The following is an 18,911-nucleotide window of genomic DNA, read 5'->3' as shown; positions in this document are numbered from 1 at the left end:
GAGGACCAGGCAGGGGAACATTTAAACAGACTAGACATACAGAAGTCCGTGGGAACTGACAGGATGAACCTGCGAGTGCCGATGGAGCTGGCTAATATCACTGTGAGGCCACTTTTGATTATCTTTGGAAAGTCATGATGTTCAAAGACTGGGAGAAAGCAAATGTCACTCCTATCTTTGAGAAAGGGCAAGGAAGAAGATGCAGGCCAGTCTTTCCTCAATCCCTGAGAAGATGATAGAGTAAATAATCCTGGAAAACATTTACAAATACATGAAAGACAAGAAGGTGACTGAGAGTCATCAGCATGGATTTACAAAGGGGAAATTCATGCCTGATCAACCTGAAGCCTTCCCTCATGAAATGAGTGGCTCAGTGGATGAGGGAAGACTAGTGGAGGTTGTTTGTCTTGACATTAGCACGGCCTTAGCCACTGTCTCCCATAATATCCTTGTTCACAAACTGATGAATTACAGACTAGATAGCTGGACAGTGAGGTGGAGAGAGATGGCATTATTTAGCCTGGAGAAGAGAAGGCTCACGGGGATTTTATCAATTTGTATAAATACCTGATGGGAGGGAGTAAACAGACTCTGCTTCGTGGCATCCAGTGGAAGAACAAGTGGTAATAGGTACAAGGTGAAATACAGGAAATTCCATTTAAAGACAAGAAAACACCTTTTTACTGTAAGTGTAGTGAAACACTGAAATAGAGAGACTGTGGAGTGTCCTTGGACATACTCAAAACCTGACTGCACAGAGCCCTGAGTAACCTGCTCTAAGAAGAGCAGGAGGGTTGGACTAGACTATCTCCCAAGGTCTCTTCGAACCTCAGCAATTCAGTGATTCTAAAAATCTTTCCTATTCTAAATATGAGCTATAAAAGTTTGGCAAAAAATCTAGATCAGATAAGAATTAATCAAAATATTGAATAACCTTAGGTAGGAAAATAAAACAGAGAAAGTATGTGACAGCTGGTGAGACAGCAGAAGAGATTGTGTGAGAGAGCATGCACATGAAAGAGCATGACAGAGAATGCAAAAGAGAGTGCAAGAGAGACAGAGTGAATCCCAAATTCTTTGCAAACCCCCTTCAGTGATTTTGAACTATTCATCATATATGTAAAATTTGAGTGGGGTGAATCTGGAAGAACATGAAGGCCTTGAAAGGTACCTAGTATTTGTCTTCATTAAAAGGGAAAGGAAAAAAAAATAAAAATCCTGTTCTCAAAATCATTATGATTTAATGATTATGATTTAATGACATATTTGTGACTTTTAAATAGTTTGTTACAACTGGGATACAAATGCTGGTCTTGGAGGATAAACCCAGAATATCAGGAAAAAATTGCTTTAGTCTTCTTAAGAAATGTAGAAGCACAATTACTACAGGAAAGCAATTAAATTATGTACCCATTTTGTCATCTGATAAAAGTGTGACCATTTTGATCATGTACTATGTATAAAAGTTTGAGCCAATGTAAAACAGAGGGGAAAGACAGGCATTTTCCATGAGCATACTTATTAATTCATACTAGTAACATGGGAATTTCCTACTGCTAAATGGGAATTAGAAGAGACTGAGTTGGTGCACCCTATTAACATAACTGTGCAGGACCGGCATGCTGCCTGGAAAAGGCAAATAAGATTTGAGCCTGTGTGCTATTCAAATTTACTACTATACCACTTTTGCAGAGATATAATACAAATTTGACTAAGCTAGAAATAAGGCACAAAATTAAAGATTTCTTTTTACTTTAAACATCTAATGAAATTAAGAAAATAAGGTGTAAACAGATTAGCTATCAGATATTTTAGTAAAAAGAAAAACATGACTATTGCATAAACAGAAAAAAATTAACCACTTATGACGTGGTGTAAGAGTTAGAAGTTATATAAGAGGTGAAGCATTACCCCCTCAACACCACCAAATTACAAAAACTAAGCCCCAGAAAGAAACCTCTTCAAGCCTCAAGGTATTTTTGTAGGTTTATGTATCTAATCTTGCAGGCTCCAGATCGCCAGTACATTCTCATCAAATGTGCGATACTATTGCTTTCTTCATTTGAGATTTGGTATCTTGTCATTGCACACTCTTCAAAGATACACCCTACAGCCCCATCCAATATATACCATGCTTTGACAACCTGCCCCCCTCCTCAGATTCCAACTGGTCTTTATCACTCATATCTATAATTCTTCCTTACTCTTCCTTCCAATCTCTGTTTCCCTATGATTTACAGATTGCCGCTAGCTCCTTCAGTGCTGGGAAGCAACTGAGCTGGCCTGGCTGCCAGGTGCTTTCTGACCAGCAAGCCCCCTCCTCTGCCCAATCCACTTCTCCATGAGCCCTAGGAGGGGGAGGACATTCTTGGGGAAGGTCATGACCACACCACGTTTATCCCCTTAACCAGCCAAATTCCCCACTGCCTGCCATGGATATTCTTCTGTTTTCTATTAAATAAGTAGGCATCTGCCATTAATAGGCCAAGGAAGTGTTCACCTTCTTTAAAGAAAACTTTAAATTCTTCTTTTATGGAGATTCTTTGAAATACCTTACCCCTTTTTTCCAATAAAAATTAACTTCACTTTTTAAAAAAAAAATATGACTCACTATTAGCATAAAACCTTTTAACTATAAGGTTAAAACTCCAAAATTTTACTTTGATGTTCATGTAATGTCAACATTCCACAATGGAAACATAATTCCATTGCTGAAACAAATACATCTTTTTTTAAAATTGGACACTAAGAGATTAAAATGTCATTAATTATTTGGGGAAACAAAGGCTAGATTTACAACTCATCTAAGAGACAAAAACTTTATGCTTTGTATTGTTTTTTGCTTCTTTCTGCTTCTGCTATCTAAAACTAAGAGTAACTGATAGGAAAGAAGTACCCTAACCTCTTACATATATCACAAAATGCAAATTTATACATTATACCTTTGATAATCTGTTGCAGTATAAATCACAAAATCATTTTCATTTTATTTTTGAAAAAGCAAGGAACACACACTTACTCGGCAACAGCCCAGTTCCTCTGCTGTTACTATGACTGTTCCACATTTCTTACCAGGAATTCCTCTGCAAGAAAATACAACTACAGTTGTATACTACAAATACACCTCAGTACCTTAACATCATTTATAAAAGTAACAACTGACACAGATAAGCACAAGGTAAGCTTTCAAGACACAAAACTGATGTCATGCTATACAGTTTCCCTTTTCTGTCGTTTGTCTTGTGTAAAAAAGTTGGTTTATCCTAAGTGAATTGGTAAATGAATTGCATATTTATTCTAACTAGCAAGAAAGAAGTCAGTTTCAATTTTAAAGGAAATAGCATAAAAAGTTTAAATGGGATGAATTGACAATATCGGAAATTCTATTTTCCACCCTCCCATTGATGATTTATTTAGTGATGACTCTACAACTTACTGATTTGTGAAAAGCATCCTTTTGCAAATTTTCCTTAAACGAAATACCTAAAATATATTTAAAACTATATACCAGCCTTATTTTACAGTATTTATTCTGAAATGTTTAAGACGATACATAATAATCTCACCATCATATCAGATACAGTAGTTGCAGAATAAATTATAATTCACCCAGACAGCAAGTAAAAACATGCTGCTGCAACACCAGAAAGCGCAAAACAGATCCCTAGCATAAAGAACGATATAGGAACAGAAAAGCCACACATAATCTGATAGTATCCAGTGGCAGCAGCCTCTTGGGGGGCGGGAGAAGTGCAAATATTTAGATGCAACTTTTTGTATGATGCTATACTATAAATGAGAAGTTCTGCAATATCCTAATGACTATTAGTATGTCCATTAGCACACAACTGGGCAATTACTTCCAGATTTTTTCCAAAACTAATGCTATTGCTTATGTTCATTTTATTTCTAGTTCTTTATTACTTTACATCTTTCTTGAAAATAATTGAATAAAATTACTTTCTAAGAAGACATTGAGGTAAAATTACATTTTCAAATTGATTGTATTTTTTAGGTTTTTCTAAGAGAACTAGAGGGCACTCCTGTTCTTCTGTTACGACAAAACATTAATGTAAACATTTACTGTTGTTCTTATTTCACTTATCAGTTTCCTTAATCTTTTTGAATTTTTTTTACAATGCTCTACAACTTTAAATAAGCTTAGCAAGACTGTGGTATAATAAAGAACTGGTGGGAAAGTAGTTCTTAAAAGCAGATAAAAGTTTAAAAGTTATGAATAGAGGAGCAAGTACTTATGCAAATTTATGCACACTCACTGAAACTCTTGTTTAGAAGTTGATGTTTAAATCTATAAGGAATACACCAGGGAATGCTGCTCCTATACTGCTGCAGTCATTTGCCAGTAATCAGAGAGATAAAAGACTGCTCTCCTGGACCTCCTCAGTGCTACATGGTAACTGAATTTCACAAGGAAAACAGTGGATAGGGAAACTATTCAAGTTTTTGTTGTGAAATTTTAATTACAATTTAAATATATGCAAAACTTACAGCACTCTTCCATTTAATGCGGTATGACTTATAAAAGTACAACACTTTAAGACCAAACAGGAGGATTTTCTTCAAATAACAGAAAAAAAAGAATCTGGTCATTCCAAATGTTACACAGTATGATTCATAGTTTTATCAGCATCTTCAAATCATCTGGTTTTAAAGCTGTCACCCTTCAACAGCTCACGACTGAAAATTAACCATTTTAGCCTCTGTAGCAATGGGATATTGAAATTGAAATCTCAGATTTTCAAAAGATGAAAAAGCTGCATCTTTCCTCTTCAACAGTACTTGAAGCTTCAAAAACTTTTGAAATTTGGTAACAGCAGTAGTAGAAATGACTTCATTATCAGGGTGATATTGACCTTTCATGGTAAAATGTTTCAAGAACAAATGACCACGACCCCAACCTTGGCTTTGACAGGTAAGGAAGAAATAGAAGTCTCAGAAGTGTAACTAAAAAACCAGAAGGTCCCAGCACCACAATTCTGTAGGTTATGCCAACACAAATAGAAGGCACCAGTATCAGAATTACCATTACCTGAACCAAAATTCTTCCTACTGAAATATTTAAGCCCAGTTAACTGTGCCATTAGGGACATATTTGAGACATAGTCTGAGCAGTGACAGTAATTTGAAGAAAAAGCATCAAATATTTCCTTTGGTATGAAAAGTCAAATAGATTTATCCCACTTCCAAAAGATTATTGTGTCAGATGCTGTATTGTGAAAAGTACAACTCTGATCACCTCCTTGAAGAGCTGGAGGCCTGAAGTAAACTGTTGATAAACAAGCCCCATTTCCGACAAACTAGTCACAAAACAGTTGCCATTTGATAGAGAACCTTGTGCCACCCTGCTTGCAGTTACAACACATGGCAGTCAACATCTGCCTGTCTCAAATTGAAATCTACACATGAAGACATTTATGCAAAGACATGTTTCATTTCATCTTATGAACATGAAGGCCAAGGGAGGCCCATCCCCAAGAGATACATGTGTTTGGAATTATCCCTCTGAAGGATGGGGGAAACTGGAGAGGCAATCCCCTGAAGATATTTAGGGGGGTATATCAGACAAAAAAAGGAATTGTTGAGTAGACATGAAAAGTACACACAGTATAATCATATCTGAAAGCACTTGGGGTAAGGTTTGGCTTGATGTATTACCAAGGTTCTTGAGGACATGTGCCTTATAAAAGAAGGATGATATTACCATGATGGCTCACAAAGAGGTGGAACGCTTAATCAAGATTAGCACAGAATTTCTCTACAGAACAAAAAGTTCTCATTACTCGGGAACTAAAAACTCTACCAAATGACCTCTATCGTTTGTGATGCTATTAAGTACAAGCTTTGTATGCTTGTCTTGAGACTACAAGCATGAAAATAGTACTGGACCATTTGCAGACACTAAAGAGTTTGTTCTCTTACAAATTCCCTTACAAACCATTCATTAAGAAAAAAATCCTTAAATGTCAAGTCACCACCCTTGACAAAAACTTCAGTGGTCACAGATCAGCCAAATGGAAAAACCTTTAACTAGCAATAATGCCTTGTGAGAAAATAACAAAATAATTTCAAGCTGGTCTTATCACTGTATGAAAATACATTACTTGGAGATTCAGCATTACAGACCAGTCCTTCCAATTGCCAGGGAAATACTGACTAATATTACCTTGAAGACGAGTATGTAAGAGTTCCACCTGTTTAAATCCAAAATGCAGTGCCACTGCCCATCATCTTTAGCTTTAAGGAACTTGAGCTTTGAGCTGCCCTGGAACTGGTTCTATAGCACTGAACTGACAAGACAGAATTTATGTTCAGGCAACCAATTTCTCAGGTTAAGTTCCTCTGGAAAGGATTACAGATCAGGATTTGTGGGGTAATAATGAGGCAATCTGTACTGCATAACCACTGTCAATTCCAACACTCAATGCTAGTTATCTGATACTCAGATATAGAAAATGTGCCAGTCTAAGTGTGAATAGGGTGCAAACTGAATAAAGGAAGGTAAAATGTGAGGAAGATCTACGTTTCAGTGGGTCCTACTGGTTTGAGAGCCCAGAACCTGTAGGTGTTCTACAGTGATCACCTCTTTTTGGACAGTGTTGGAAGGAGCAAATAATTTGACTGTTAGAGGAACCGAACAGAAAGCCATCATCAAATGAAAGGTCCTCAACAATACCTGCATGTCTCTAGACAAGATACAGTCTTGAGGAGTAATTATTGTCTCCTTAGAACAAATGGTTCCACGATTGAGACACTACATCTGCAACACCTAGAGAAGTTTGAAAGGACACTCTGAAGACCACTTGCGCTTTAACAAGGACTGAAAGGAGGACCTTTCCAGAGTTGGTGAAAAAGTTGGAGAAAGATGACAATTTATCTGGGAATTCAAACCTGAGAGGTTAAACAGACCCTCCAATTTTGCAAGCTGAAACTGCAATGAGGCAGAGGATAGAACATTTTTCAGATCATTCAAAAATTTAGTCTTATCCCTAAATTTATAGAACCTAGCCCTCTGGCAGTCACAACCACAGATATGAGGATAGGACAAATATACAGGAAGTCCCAATTCCAGGGTTCAGATGTTTTTCTATCAATTATGTTCACAGCAAGATGACAGGAGAAAGAACTTCCCAAAATAGGCCAGCTGGCTCCAGTACAGCCTCATTAGCAGGCAATGGCACTCAGATGTGAATAACTAGCATAGAACGCTCATTAAGCTTTGCAATGGCTCTGCCTCCTCATTAAAGGGAATCCCTACAGGAATGCACTTAGATTCTGAAAGAAGCATTGCTCAGAGTTATAAATGTGGCTAGCATCTTCTCTCTAGGAAGACAGAACATGCAAATATCTAATTCTGAATAATGTCTGGGAAGGTGATGCTCTCTTGAAAAAAAAAAAAAAGCTGTGTAATTTCTGGAAGTAGATCCATCTGCACCTCACCCCTTCATGCTAATACAACTGGTGCATGCAAGGCCAGTCTGAGTAAATCTTACAGATGGATCTTGTCTTGAGAAGGCATTTAATGAATCTAGTAACCCAATAGGTAAAGAGAGTAAACGTTACTGTTAAAATGTCAGATTCTCCATTTCACCTGCTTCGTATGACTAGATTTATTTTCCAAGAGAAATTATCCAGAGCAAATGTTCACCTCTGTACCTGGCCAGTCTGTAAAATAAAGTGGAACACTAAAGTATGTTCTTGAACAAAAATGTTCATAGTCACAGTGATAACAGGCTAGCACACTACCATAATGGCAGCAAGAGTCTTCTGTGACAGGCTGCATCAAATTCAAAGCCCTTAATGGTGTCAGAAACAGAGAGGGAGGTTCAGGAGACATCCTCATACCCGCCAAGACCAAATACTATTAGGTTCATGCCTCAGAGGCATAATCCGCTGGTGCTTGTAAGACCAATGAAACTGCCAGTCATGCCTGTCATGAAGGCAAAGAAGAAAAATGTGCGTGTGTATCTTCACTTTTGCACTCACCGTGAAGGTTAGTAGCAAGGTACGTTTCAGCCTGCCTGACAGACCACTGCAATGGTGACCCTCTAGGCTTGAGATGTTTTACGTTCATTTTGATGAAGCACAAGAGTATCCTTTCATGGTAGACTTTCTAAGAGAACTTTCCCTGGTGATACACAATCTGACTTGGAGTTGGCCAGCTCATGGCAGCCATGGAGTCCTGAATGTCATGAGGCTTTTGTAAATGTCCAAAGTAGATAGATCTGAAGTTTAAGCTTCAAGTCTTTCTAATTTTCATTTTGAAAGAACGTCAGAGCTTACTTGAATGCCAATCAGAGAATGGAATTCAAGCTTCTCAAGCTGCTTAAGTACAAAAAGTGCTACTTCAGTAGGGTAGCTGATTGGGACTAAAACAGCACTGGGCACTCTCTTCTTTGTACATCCATTGGCAGAGAAAAGAAAAGGCAAAATGTTAATGAACTTCAGAAATACTGTGAACAGAAAAAGCTCTCTGATCTCAAGTGACAGATCATAAAGAACACTCAAGTTATGTGAATGTGGACTTGACTTTGTAAAGAGAATGGTAAATTCAAAGCAGCAAATATCCTTAGGAACAGAAGACATGCAGTATTGTCAATTGAATTACTGTTATTTGAATATTAAGAGACATTAAACACATATCTGTAAGCAAACAATCCTAAAATGCAATGCAATGGTTTAATGAATAACATAAGACAACAAATGCCTCCTAGACACCAAGGTACCCAGACTTCAGAGAGTCCAGCATGAACAACCAACCAGGCACAGCTGTCTAGCCACAGCACTGTCAAAAGCACCAATGACAAAATGAAACCTGAACACTGGGAAGAGCTGAGAAAAAGTCATGAACACTTTCTCATTAACATTAACAAATATCTACCCACACCACGTATATAAAAAGGCAGGTATATTTCAAAATCTTTCAGGGGGGACAACTGATTTAGGTCCATTTAGTAACTGCCATGCAACAGAGTATCAGAAGCCAGACCTGAACAATGCTTGTTCACCCAAGAGCAAATGTACTACACAGGCCCACACAACTGTGAAATAATTGCAAGACCTTCTTTCCATAGAATCTTCATTGATATCTTTCCTTTCTCATAGCTAATTTCAAACTTAAAACTTCATCTGTTACTTACTTCAGACTTCACTTACCCTGTACTAAGTGATAACAAACACTACTACTACTACTAAACAAATAAATAATAAACAAACTGCTGAATGGATGATTTTTAATCTACATGTTTAAAATAAATTTCAGCAATTTTCTCAGAAAAAGAAATGTGTAGCGTGCTAAATAATTTACCACTTTGAAGACAGAAAGAACTATAAAGACCTGCAAGAAGTCAGCAAGATTTGTCTTACTAAATATGGATGTCTTCAAAGTCAGCACCTTTCTCTGACCAAGTCACCACAGGCTTCCAGTAGAGTCAACTGACAACTAGTCAAAAAGAGTCAATGGAGTTGCAACAGTGCAATTCACTGTGGCAGCCAGCAGAAGTTAGGCCTAGGTAGTGAAAAGTTAGTGAATTTTGTTTTAGTAGAAGGAAACAAAATAGGGCCAACCTCTTGTCCCAATAGACAGGATAGTGTTTGCGTGCTCAAGTAGACAGTCAAACCATGCAACCGAACTGCTCACCATCAAGAACTAAAACACATGTCCAGCTAGGAACATATTTCTTAAGAATTTCACATCAGATTAATAATGCATCATTAATACAACTCGATTAGGGAGTTTTCTTGTATGTGCAATTATATATCTAAGTACATTCTGAATTTTGAAAATTGTTGTAGTTCATCCAGATCCTGGTTCTTGTTATTTGAATACAAAGTTTTATATGTGCCCTGTGTGGTGTTTTCACCAAAGTTTGGCCCAGAACAATATAAGGCTTGCTAAGCCTGAAAACTTCATCTGCCCTTATAAGGAAATCAGTGATGAAGTAAATGAAGTAACCCTGGTTTATAACTCATAATGAACCCAGTAAAATGGGACAAGAAGAATGCTCCATCAGACAGCGTAACCAAATTTATGATCGTTCACTGCACTGCAATTACTATCTGTCGTGGTTTAACCCCAGCCAGCAACTAAGCACCACGCAGCCGCTCGCTCACTCCCACTGCCCCGATGGGATGGGGGACAGAATTGGAGGAGTAAGAGTGAGAAAACTCCTGGGCTGAGACAAGAACAGTTTAATAATTGAAATAAAGTAAAACAGTAGTAGTAATAATAACAATATAATAATAATAGTAATAATAATATACAAAGCAAGTGATGCACAACGCAATTGCTCACCACCTGCCAACCGATACCCAGCCTGTCCCCAAGCAGCAATCACTGCCCCCTGGCCAACCCCCCCAGTTTCTATACTGAGCATGACATCATATGGTATGGAATAGCCCTTTGGGCAGTTTGGGTCTGCTGTCCTGGCTGTGCCCCCTCCCAGCTTCTTGTGCACCTGGCAGAGCATGGGAAGCTGAAAAGTCCTTGACTGGCATAAGCAGTACTTAGCAACAACTAAAACATCGGTGTGTTATCAGCATTCTTCTCCTACTAAATCCAAAACACAGCACTATGCCAACTACTAGGAAGAAAATTAACAAAAAAAAAAAAAATCCACAAAAATTCCAAATCAGAAGATATTACCATCACATGGAATGTCCAGCTACACCTTTAAATGTTTGCTTTTAATGTCATATGTGAATTTGTAGCATACATTTAGATAAAAATTGTAAAATAGTTTCAATTACTCAAATATCATTTAGGAATAGAAAATGAAGATTGTTCAAATGATTCATATTTTAAATATCTGTACATCCCTATGAACAATGGTTTGCAAACACCAAAATCCTCTCAGTGGGAGAAAAATCCACTGATCATAAGAAAGTTTTTGGTAAATTTAGTAGGATAAATAAAAAATATTTGATACTCTGGATTGTCTCATTGTTTGGGAATTGTATTATTGGGAACAATAGAAGTACAAGTAGGAATGTTTGGATTTGAAACAGTGACCATTTTCTTCCTTGATGCTTGAACAAAAGGCAATAAAGATTTACGATGTGTTAATTTGCAAACTAGGAAGAAAAACATTTTTAAGATTAGTATACTCAAACTATTTCTAATGCAAGATGTAATGAAGTTGACAAAAATTTTGGATGAGTCAATTCCTTTGCTAATTGTCCAAATTGAAGATTAAATTATCATAGTCTATAAAGAAAGACGTCTATTGTACCTAACAATTTATTCTTTATTAGAAGCCATGTCTGTCAATTCCGTATATCAAGACACCTCACAGCAAAAAACACCCCACAACTCTCACCTCATGAAGCAGTACATATTCATCCAACATTCACAAATGACATACTTACACAATTGATTTTTCCAGTCTGCTCCCCTGTGATCCAACTATTTCTCCCAGTGTACAAAACATTTGTCCCAAAAAATCCTGAAAAGCAGTAACATTAAAAACTCAGAACTCATATTTCACATTGAAACAAATTTGGTTTCCCATTTATCTGGGTTGTTCACTATTGTAGAACACATTCTGCTGAACATCGCATCTTAATAATAATTATGCAATAATGAATCATAAAACAGACTATTACATGTTTTACATAACACTGGGTTACATTTACAGAAGTAATTCTAATGCACTCCACTTACTGTTTTTATATTGCCTTTTTCATCAACAAAAATGAAACTGAGATGGAAAAAAATTAAAAGCATTAGAAACATGACTGTTTCTTTACCTTCTTTACCTGGAGCATTTTAATAGATTTCTCTTTTATAAGTGATTCTACACCAATTCTATTAATTTCTTGGAAGTTAATTATGTTGGCAGAAATTCAAGCCTGTGCAGGATCTGTACGAGCATCCTGACAATTACACACAAGCACTGCTTTAATGACAGACTTTATTTTCATGTTTTATAATTTAACTATATGGCTTAAAATCAGCTAATTTTCATATTATATCTCCCTGTAACATAAGTAGTACAAAAATATGAATGGATTTTCAAACTGTTGTATGTATATTGAAAAAAATTTTATGCTGCAGTCCAACTCCTGGCAAGTGAAAAGAGCTTGCTAGCTCTGTTCTTCCCAGCATCACTGGCAGTAGTGGTAACAGTACGTTGTGAGATTTGTTCACAAAAGGTAATGAGAATCGAGACACTATAATTCCTATACAGCAAACCTTAACTTTATGGTACTATGTATAGTAGCAAATATCTGTAACAAGTAGTTCTGACTCTTCTCTCAGCCCAGGCCACTCATTCCCATCTCTGAGCTGTGTTAGTTATGGGTCCATATAGCGAACTGGATCTGAGAACTAATCCCACTGAAGAGGAAAATAACCCTGCAAAAAATAAATTTTTGAACTATGTCCTTTAACTGATTTGACACTGTGACACTGTTTCCATAAAAGATTAAGTCGTTTAAAATGGGTAAAATTAAACTGAAAATACTCAGCTCCTCATTCATTTTTAAAAACAGCAGGCATGACATTCTAAAATAACACCATTTCCTACATTGAAACCATGTATTCCACAATTTTCTTCTTTTTTTTTGGTGGAGTTTCTATGATTAATTCCTATTAGTTCCACAGTCTGTTATTAACAATTGTTCATTACTCTGTTTTTTTTCTTAAGTCAGGAAGTTACCATGAACATAAAAGTCTAATTTCAGGTAGCCAGTTTTATAAACATTATTACAGACAACTACAATGGCAGCACTGTCTAGTCTGGTTACTTCACACATTCATTATAAAACTTGCTTCATTTACTTCTCATTTTGCCAAAACTGAGTCACTGAAATAGAAATTCTTCAGGTTGACTCTTTCTTCATTCTCCAAACTGTTCCAACTATTAAATGACACTTCCCAGTATTTCTAAAGGAATGGGTCAACATTTTTAGGAACAGGGAAGATGGCATTCCACACAAGGCGACTACAACACATGAGCAGTCTAGCTATGCAAATAGTACTGGCCTGACACTTCTCAGGAACACCAAGCTCCCAGTGCACACATGTGAGCAAAGCTCTGCTCGCTTCCTACCTACTCACCGCCCAAAGTCTTAAGAGCTACGGGAAAGAGACACAGGAAGCTGGCAGCAAAAGGAACAATCCAGCCGAACCTTGAGCACTTGGGAAATGATGGAAATGAATTGCTGCGGGTAAGAAAACACATTTCTAGCTACCATCTTTCACAGGGTTCTCAGAGCCATCTTCTTCTTCGTGTGCATAATATTATATGGCATAGTTTGGATGTCTTCAGCACAGATACCAAGTCTATGCCAGCTTGTACAGATTTCCTCTTAAAGACAATCATATAGAGAGAAAATTTTTTTTTTTTTATTAATGTTAATGTCTAAAGAATAATGTTTCCCTCCACAATTGAAGACTCCAGGAAATTGGCACTGTTTAAAAAAACAGGTCCTAATGCATCTGAGTATGCTTAGCCTGTACTAATTAGAATGTAACAGGCACATATGTAATTCAAGATCTACTTGAACAGTCTTCACAAGAACATTAGTTTGTTTTCTCATTGTTTTGTCCTTTTTTTCCCCATGGGCTCAGCAAGATACTCAAACCTTCAACTCCTGTTCCAGTAATCAGACAATGAAATCTAGGCTATATATTTGCATATATCCTTGTTTGCACTTCCATAGTGACTAACTTATCTTGTGTCTTATCTTTTTTCTTAAAACTTCATTATGAGGTTTTTGTACAAAGAAGTATGCTTCTAGGAAAAAATAAAAGAATTCAGATAAACTGGTTACTAAAGAAGTGCAAACAATCTTGGGCAGAAGCCCAGGATGAGGCTTTATCCTTGTTGAAGACAGCATAGGGAAAACTTCTGTTTTCTGCATCCTCCTAGCTAGCATTGCAGTTATTCAGACCACCCTTCCATGATGACAGAGATGGATAACAGTTTGCCAGGGGCTTTAGATCTTTACAGGGAGGATCTAACTGGAGAGCAATGGCTAGAAGTGTTAACTTTTCACTGTGAAGCACACACACACACAACATTCCCTCCATTATTCTCTTTTCCTTTGCTCCAGACTCTTAAAGGTTCTCTTCCCAAAGCCCTCCTGTATTTATCTAAAAAAAATCACCCAGAAGCCTCTGAATTCTACTCTCACATCTCTAAATATTAAAGTTACTATTTAAACCCCTTCCACTTTAAGATGACATGAGCATAAAAGGTTTCTACTAATATTAAGTGGGACACAATCAAAACATGTTTACAATTTTTAGAACCCAGAGAAGTATCAGCAAAATGCAGTGTATCACATATCTGAAAAGTTATATATGTGTGCTTAAATATTATACTCTTTACAGGGGGAATGTCCCATTAAAATTATACTCACGAGCATTATATATGTTATTAACCACAGCACAATCACTGTATTTGTCTCTATGCATCTGGCAATACTTAACAGTCAAAAGAAAATAAACAGATTTAGGAAAGCATAAGCAATTCAGCACAAGAAAGTATCACAGCAAGAAAAAACTTACATGTTTTGATAGGTTAGGACTCTTTGAGTCAACATCATAGCTTAAAAAAAAAAAAAGAAAAGTTATATCAGAGTTGCCACATGACAGATCTGAGGACAATATAAAGAAACAAAAATCAAACAATTCTTTCACCTATTTCAATGTGTGAAATTTACACAAACACATATGTGAATAGAAGTCTCACCAGTAAGGAAGGCAAACTGAATCATCACAGATTATAGGATTATGGTTCACTAGCTATTGGAAATGAAATAGTTTTCAACAAAGTGCAGGCTACTAAGAGATATTATTCTGGTATTTCTGTTTGCACAAGGAAAGCTGCCAAAAACCAGAACAAAAATAAAAAATTATCTTAGAAAACAAACTTGTAAATTATTTTCTTAGGTAATTTTTCAGTCATTTGACTAATTAAATAGAAATAACTGACAATAAACTAAATTGCTTGTAGCAAGAGTTTGACTAGTTTTTTTCAGCTTATCATAATCTTGTTCTTCCTCCAGCTAGAAAATGCCATTGTTTCCCTTCCGCTATCAAGTCAGATTTCAAAAAAATTACTCTGTGAATTCAAGAGACATTAAAAAAAAAAAAAAAAGTAAGAAATTCTTGGGGGATTACCAATCTCTATACTTTCATAGCCTTCCATCTTTATCAGATAGTCCACAGTAATATTCTTATCAAATCCTACATTCAGATTCAGTACCAGTAACTAAATTGAAAAAGCATCCTCTATGCCCATCTCAGCCTCCGCTGCACGTTTCCATTCCCACCGCGTGGTATGCTATCCCTTTGGCTGTCCTGCCACAACTGGTTGTTGGCATGCCTTACGGACCAGATCACAAGTCAGGAGGACAGAAATACCACAGCATAGCTGGATGTGGTGCAGCACAGTCAAAGTTTTAGAAACATATCTGCAAACAAAGGAATTACTATAAAAATCACTAACATGAGTTTAAAGAAAAAAAAAACAAATCAAGTGCCTACTGTCTGGTGAAATTGAACAGAAAAACCCAACTGGTAATTTGACCTGAGGCCTAGCTACACAACTAAAACAAAGAACTACTTCACTAGCAAAATAGTAACAAATCATCAAATATGAACAGAAAGGGGCCCAAGACACTGGTGGACAGTTTAGGAGGGGGCTCATGCTCATTTATCAGAACACCAAAAATCAGAGATATACCCACCACTTACTTTTGTTGCAAGAAGTATGAATCATATGAGGAGTTTCTTTCTTTGAAAAATAACACTTTGGCCAATGGTAGTACACAACTTTGCTGAGGAATTTAAAAAAAGAAGCTTTCCAAAGATGCTTCTTTCCTGATCTAAACTGGAGTTTTAATCCATGAGTAGCTATATGAGATTCACATTTTTAATGCTGAGTTCTACAATATTTCATTTCTCATCTATCATTGTTAACAGGGCTTTAAAGTAAATTCACAGACTATGGCTTTGTGGTCACTTGCAGGCAAACATTAAAAACAGTTATTCAGCTTTGAGTTGAGAATAGACTTGCGTCCAGGTAATCCAGAACAGCAGCAGAAAGCAGTCAGGTCTTTCTGATAAGTGCAGAGTATGTTTGATATTTACAGCTTTTCATAAATAAACAGGAGTCCATTTCTCTTAGTGCATTAAGAATCAAACAGGAGACTGTATTCCTTTCAGAATAGTCCTTTTCAGATAGCACTTATCCAGAAGTTCTTACAGGCTCTCCTTCCTTTGCCTAGACTGAACCTAGCTTTCTCTTTTGTGGTTCATTCATTTTGCTCTTCTCTTCTATTGCACTGCCTCCTCCCCATAACATACATGCATCCTACGAGGAGCAAGAGGCAACCAAACCAAGACTCCTACACAGACCCAGCTGGGATGCTTTACCTACACTTGGAGGAGAAACCTTTATTTCACAAAGTGACTAACTCTTACTTAAAGTTATTTTAAATAGCAGACAACAGTTACACTCAGCAGATTTAATGACATTAAACCCAACTTCTAAAATAAAAAATAAAGTCTGCACCAGGCTTCCATGGTGAAGACAAAAGAATTTGTACCTAGCCATCTAGAAGCACCTTGATCTATCTTGGCATTGAGTATTTCCTTTCACTCCTTGAAACAGTTGAGAAGTCTAGATGGAAACAGCTAGCTGCTATCTGTGTATTGAACACAATGGAACTTTTTTCCTCACTCATCTCTCCAGCACTTGTTAACTGAGGAAGCATTCTGACATGCTATAAAGACATATACAGCTAAAGAAAAATTAGACATGGTGGGTTTTTTGTTTCCACGATATAGGAAATGCTGCCATTTAAGAGCAGTACATCCCGCTGGCAACTTAAAACAAAATCGGCAAAACTACACATAACTTTATTAACATTGCTGACATGCATCTATCGGGTGTCATACTTTTTCTTCCACTGCTATGGGAAAAATCGTCACTAATGTGATCACTGCCCTATTTATTTTATGCCCTGCTTAATGTACAGTTTGATTTGTATTCCAGCAACTCGGGGGAGGGCGGGGGGAGGGAGGGGGCAAAAAAAAAAAAAAAAATCAAGATACTGTCAGAGTTGCTTCAAAGCAACTACTTGGATAAGAAAATGGCACATTGCGACTAAAGCCTAAAAGATTTAAAAATGGCTTTACCATGAACTTGCCAGGAGATTTTAGGCAAATTATGAACTCTTTCTTCATCTGTTTTGCTGTCTACAAGACAGAAATGCAATAAATGCAGTTTCTATATCAAGGCAAACTTGCAACATAACTTTAAATTGGGAAGCGATAATACTACAACTTACCACTACTATAATCAACACCTGAGTAGGATTTGTTGCAATTCCATAAAGCACATCAGGAGACCTCAATCTTTAGGATGAGTAAGTATAGGAAGGCAGACAACACTGTATCTTTCTTGATATTTATTCGGTGAGTAACTTAACAGATGATTCTCCTAAATCTTTCTCAAGAACAAATAAACTAAAAGAAATACACATGAAGGCAGAAATCTTAGGAACACAAAATAAGAATTGACTAAACTCAAGCTAAAGTACATCTTGTAAAGGAAATGAAAAGAAATAGGAAAAGGGTTCTTCAACTAAAAAGAACATGTAAAGAAAAATAGTGGCCACTACACATACTATACTGCAAAACTTGAGTGAATGGCTTTCCCTTAATTATCTATGAGGGTTATTCAAGTGCTGTCTCACAGGGCAAGGTTAGGAAGAATTGCTAATAAAAAAGAGCATGAGAATTAAAAAAACAAGATAAGCTTGATTATTACAAAGGCTGAAAGAATAAGAATGGGGTGAAATGTAACAGATGACATGCAAGGTGACCTGGTGACTGGACTCTCAATTCTATTTTCCAAAGAATAAAGTGAAAATCAAACCAATTCCACCAGTGGAATGAAATGAGTACATCTGGAATAATGTCAAAAGCCATCTACTTCTAGAACAACTGGTTTCATTTTAAAATCTTAAAATTTATTACACTTAGATGCATACTGGCATTTATTTTAGTACAGAAAATTTTGGCTCTGTACTACTTGCACAATATTTTATTTCTGGACAGTATGTCCATACCCATTTTAACGGCTATGCTGCAAGAACTTTTTAACATTTTGACATTCCTGGCTTTCCTAACTATTTTCTAAAAGTAATGATCATGAGTATGATTGTACTTTGACTAGTTAACACCTGCCAATTTCTTAAAACTCAGTCATTATTATGTTACACATTTATTTATGAGGAAGCAACGCTAAATCAGTCATGTTTATTAATGTATTCCATGTCAATAGATACTATCTCTTTTCAAGTTAATTTTATGCTGGACAAAACTTAAATGTTTACAGAGGCTGCCATATTAGAGTCAAAGATTGTTAACTTACAAATCAAATCGCAGATTCTCTCTTTCTTCGAAGAAGTAGTCCATTATAAATTTTCTTACAAAATCTGGATTTAAAGTATTATCAATTACTTCTGTTCTTCCAAACTGTAAAAGAAAAGTATAAGTTTAAGCCACATGCTATAATAAAGTCTAATTAAGTAGACTGCCAATACCAGCAATATGTGAGATACGAGACAGCCTGTAAAAAATTCTTTTAAGCAGATGCCATGAAAGAAAATGGCTGTGTTCACATGAATAGTTATCTGTGGATGAAGATAGACTGGCAGAAGACCTCATATTTCAATATAAAGCGTGGTGCATGCCCCGTATCATATGACCTAAACTTTATAAACATCAGCTCCCAAAGCTGATGAGAATCCACAAAAATTTGGGGAAGAAATTCAGTAACATAAAAATCCACTGTTTCCTCAAAAAAAAAAAGACAACAGCAAGCAAAAGCTTACATGTATGGCTTATTTCAGATAGCTTTAAATATTAGGGA

At 36.5% G+C, this 18,911-nt stretch overlaps 1 protein-coding gene across 2 annotated transcripts in view; it reads right to left on the bottom strand.

The window, feature by feature from the left end:
• The window catches only part of CPNE8 (copine 8), a 108,724-nt gene that overhangs the window by 56,032 nt on the left and 33,781 nt on the right, over positions 1-18,911 (bottom strand). Inside the window, exons 4-8 of one of the 2 annotated variants that reach the window (XM_075709165.1) lie at positions 18,411-18,514; positions 14,534-14,573; positions 11,767-11,769; positions 11,386-11,462; positions 3,020-3,083 (exon numbers count right to left, since the gene is read on the bottom strand). In XM_075709165.1, the coding sequence (XP_075565280.1) occupies positions 3,020-3,083; positions 11,386-11,462; positions 11,767-11,769; positions 14,534-14,573; positions 18,411-18,514 (288 nt within the window). The remainder of the gene's footprint in view (positions 1-3,019; positions 3,084-11,385; positions 11,463-11,766; positions 11,770-14,533; positions 14,574-18,410; positions 18,515-18,911) is intronic. The other variant, XM_075709156.1, reaches the window with a different exon arrangement.

This window comes from Pelecanus crispus, chromosome 1 (assembly GCF_030463565.1).
Source record: "Pelecanus crispus isolate bPelCri1 chromosome 1, bPelCri1.pri, whole genome shotgun sequence".
Lineage (NCBI taxonomy): Eukaryota > Metazoa > Chordata > Aves > Pelecaniformes > Pelecanidae > Pelecanus > Pelecanus crispus.
Note: the sequence above shows the minus strand (reverse complement) of the source record. Positions and strands in the feature narration are given on the sequence as shown.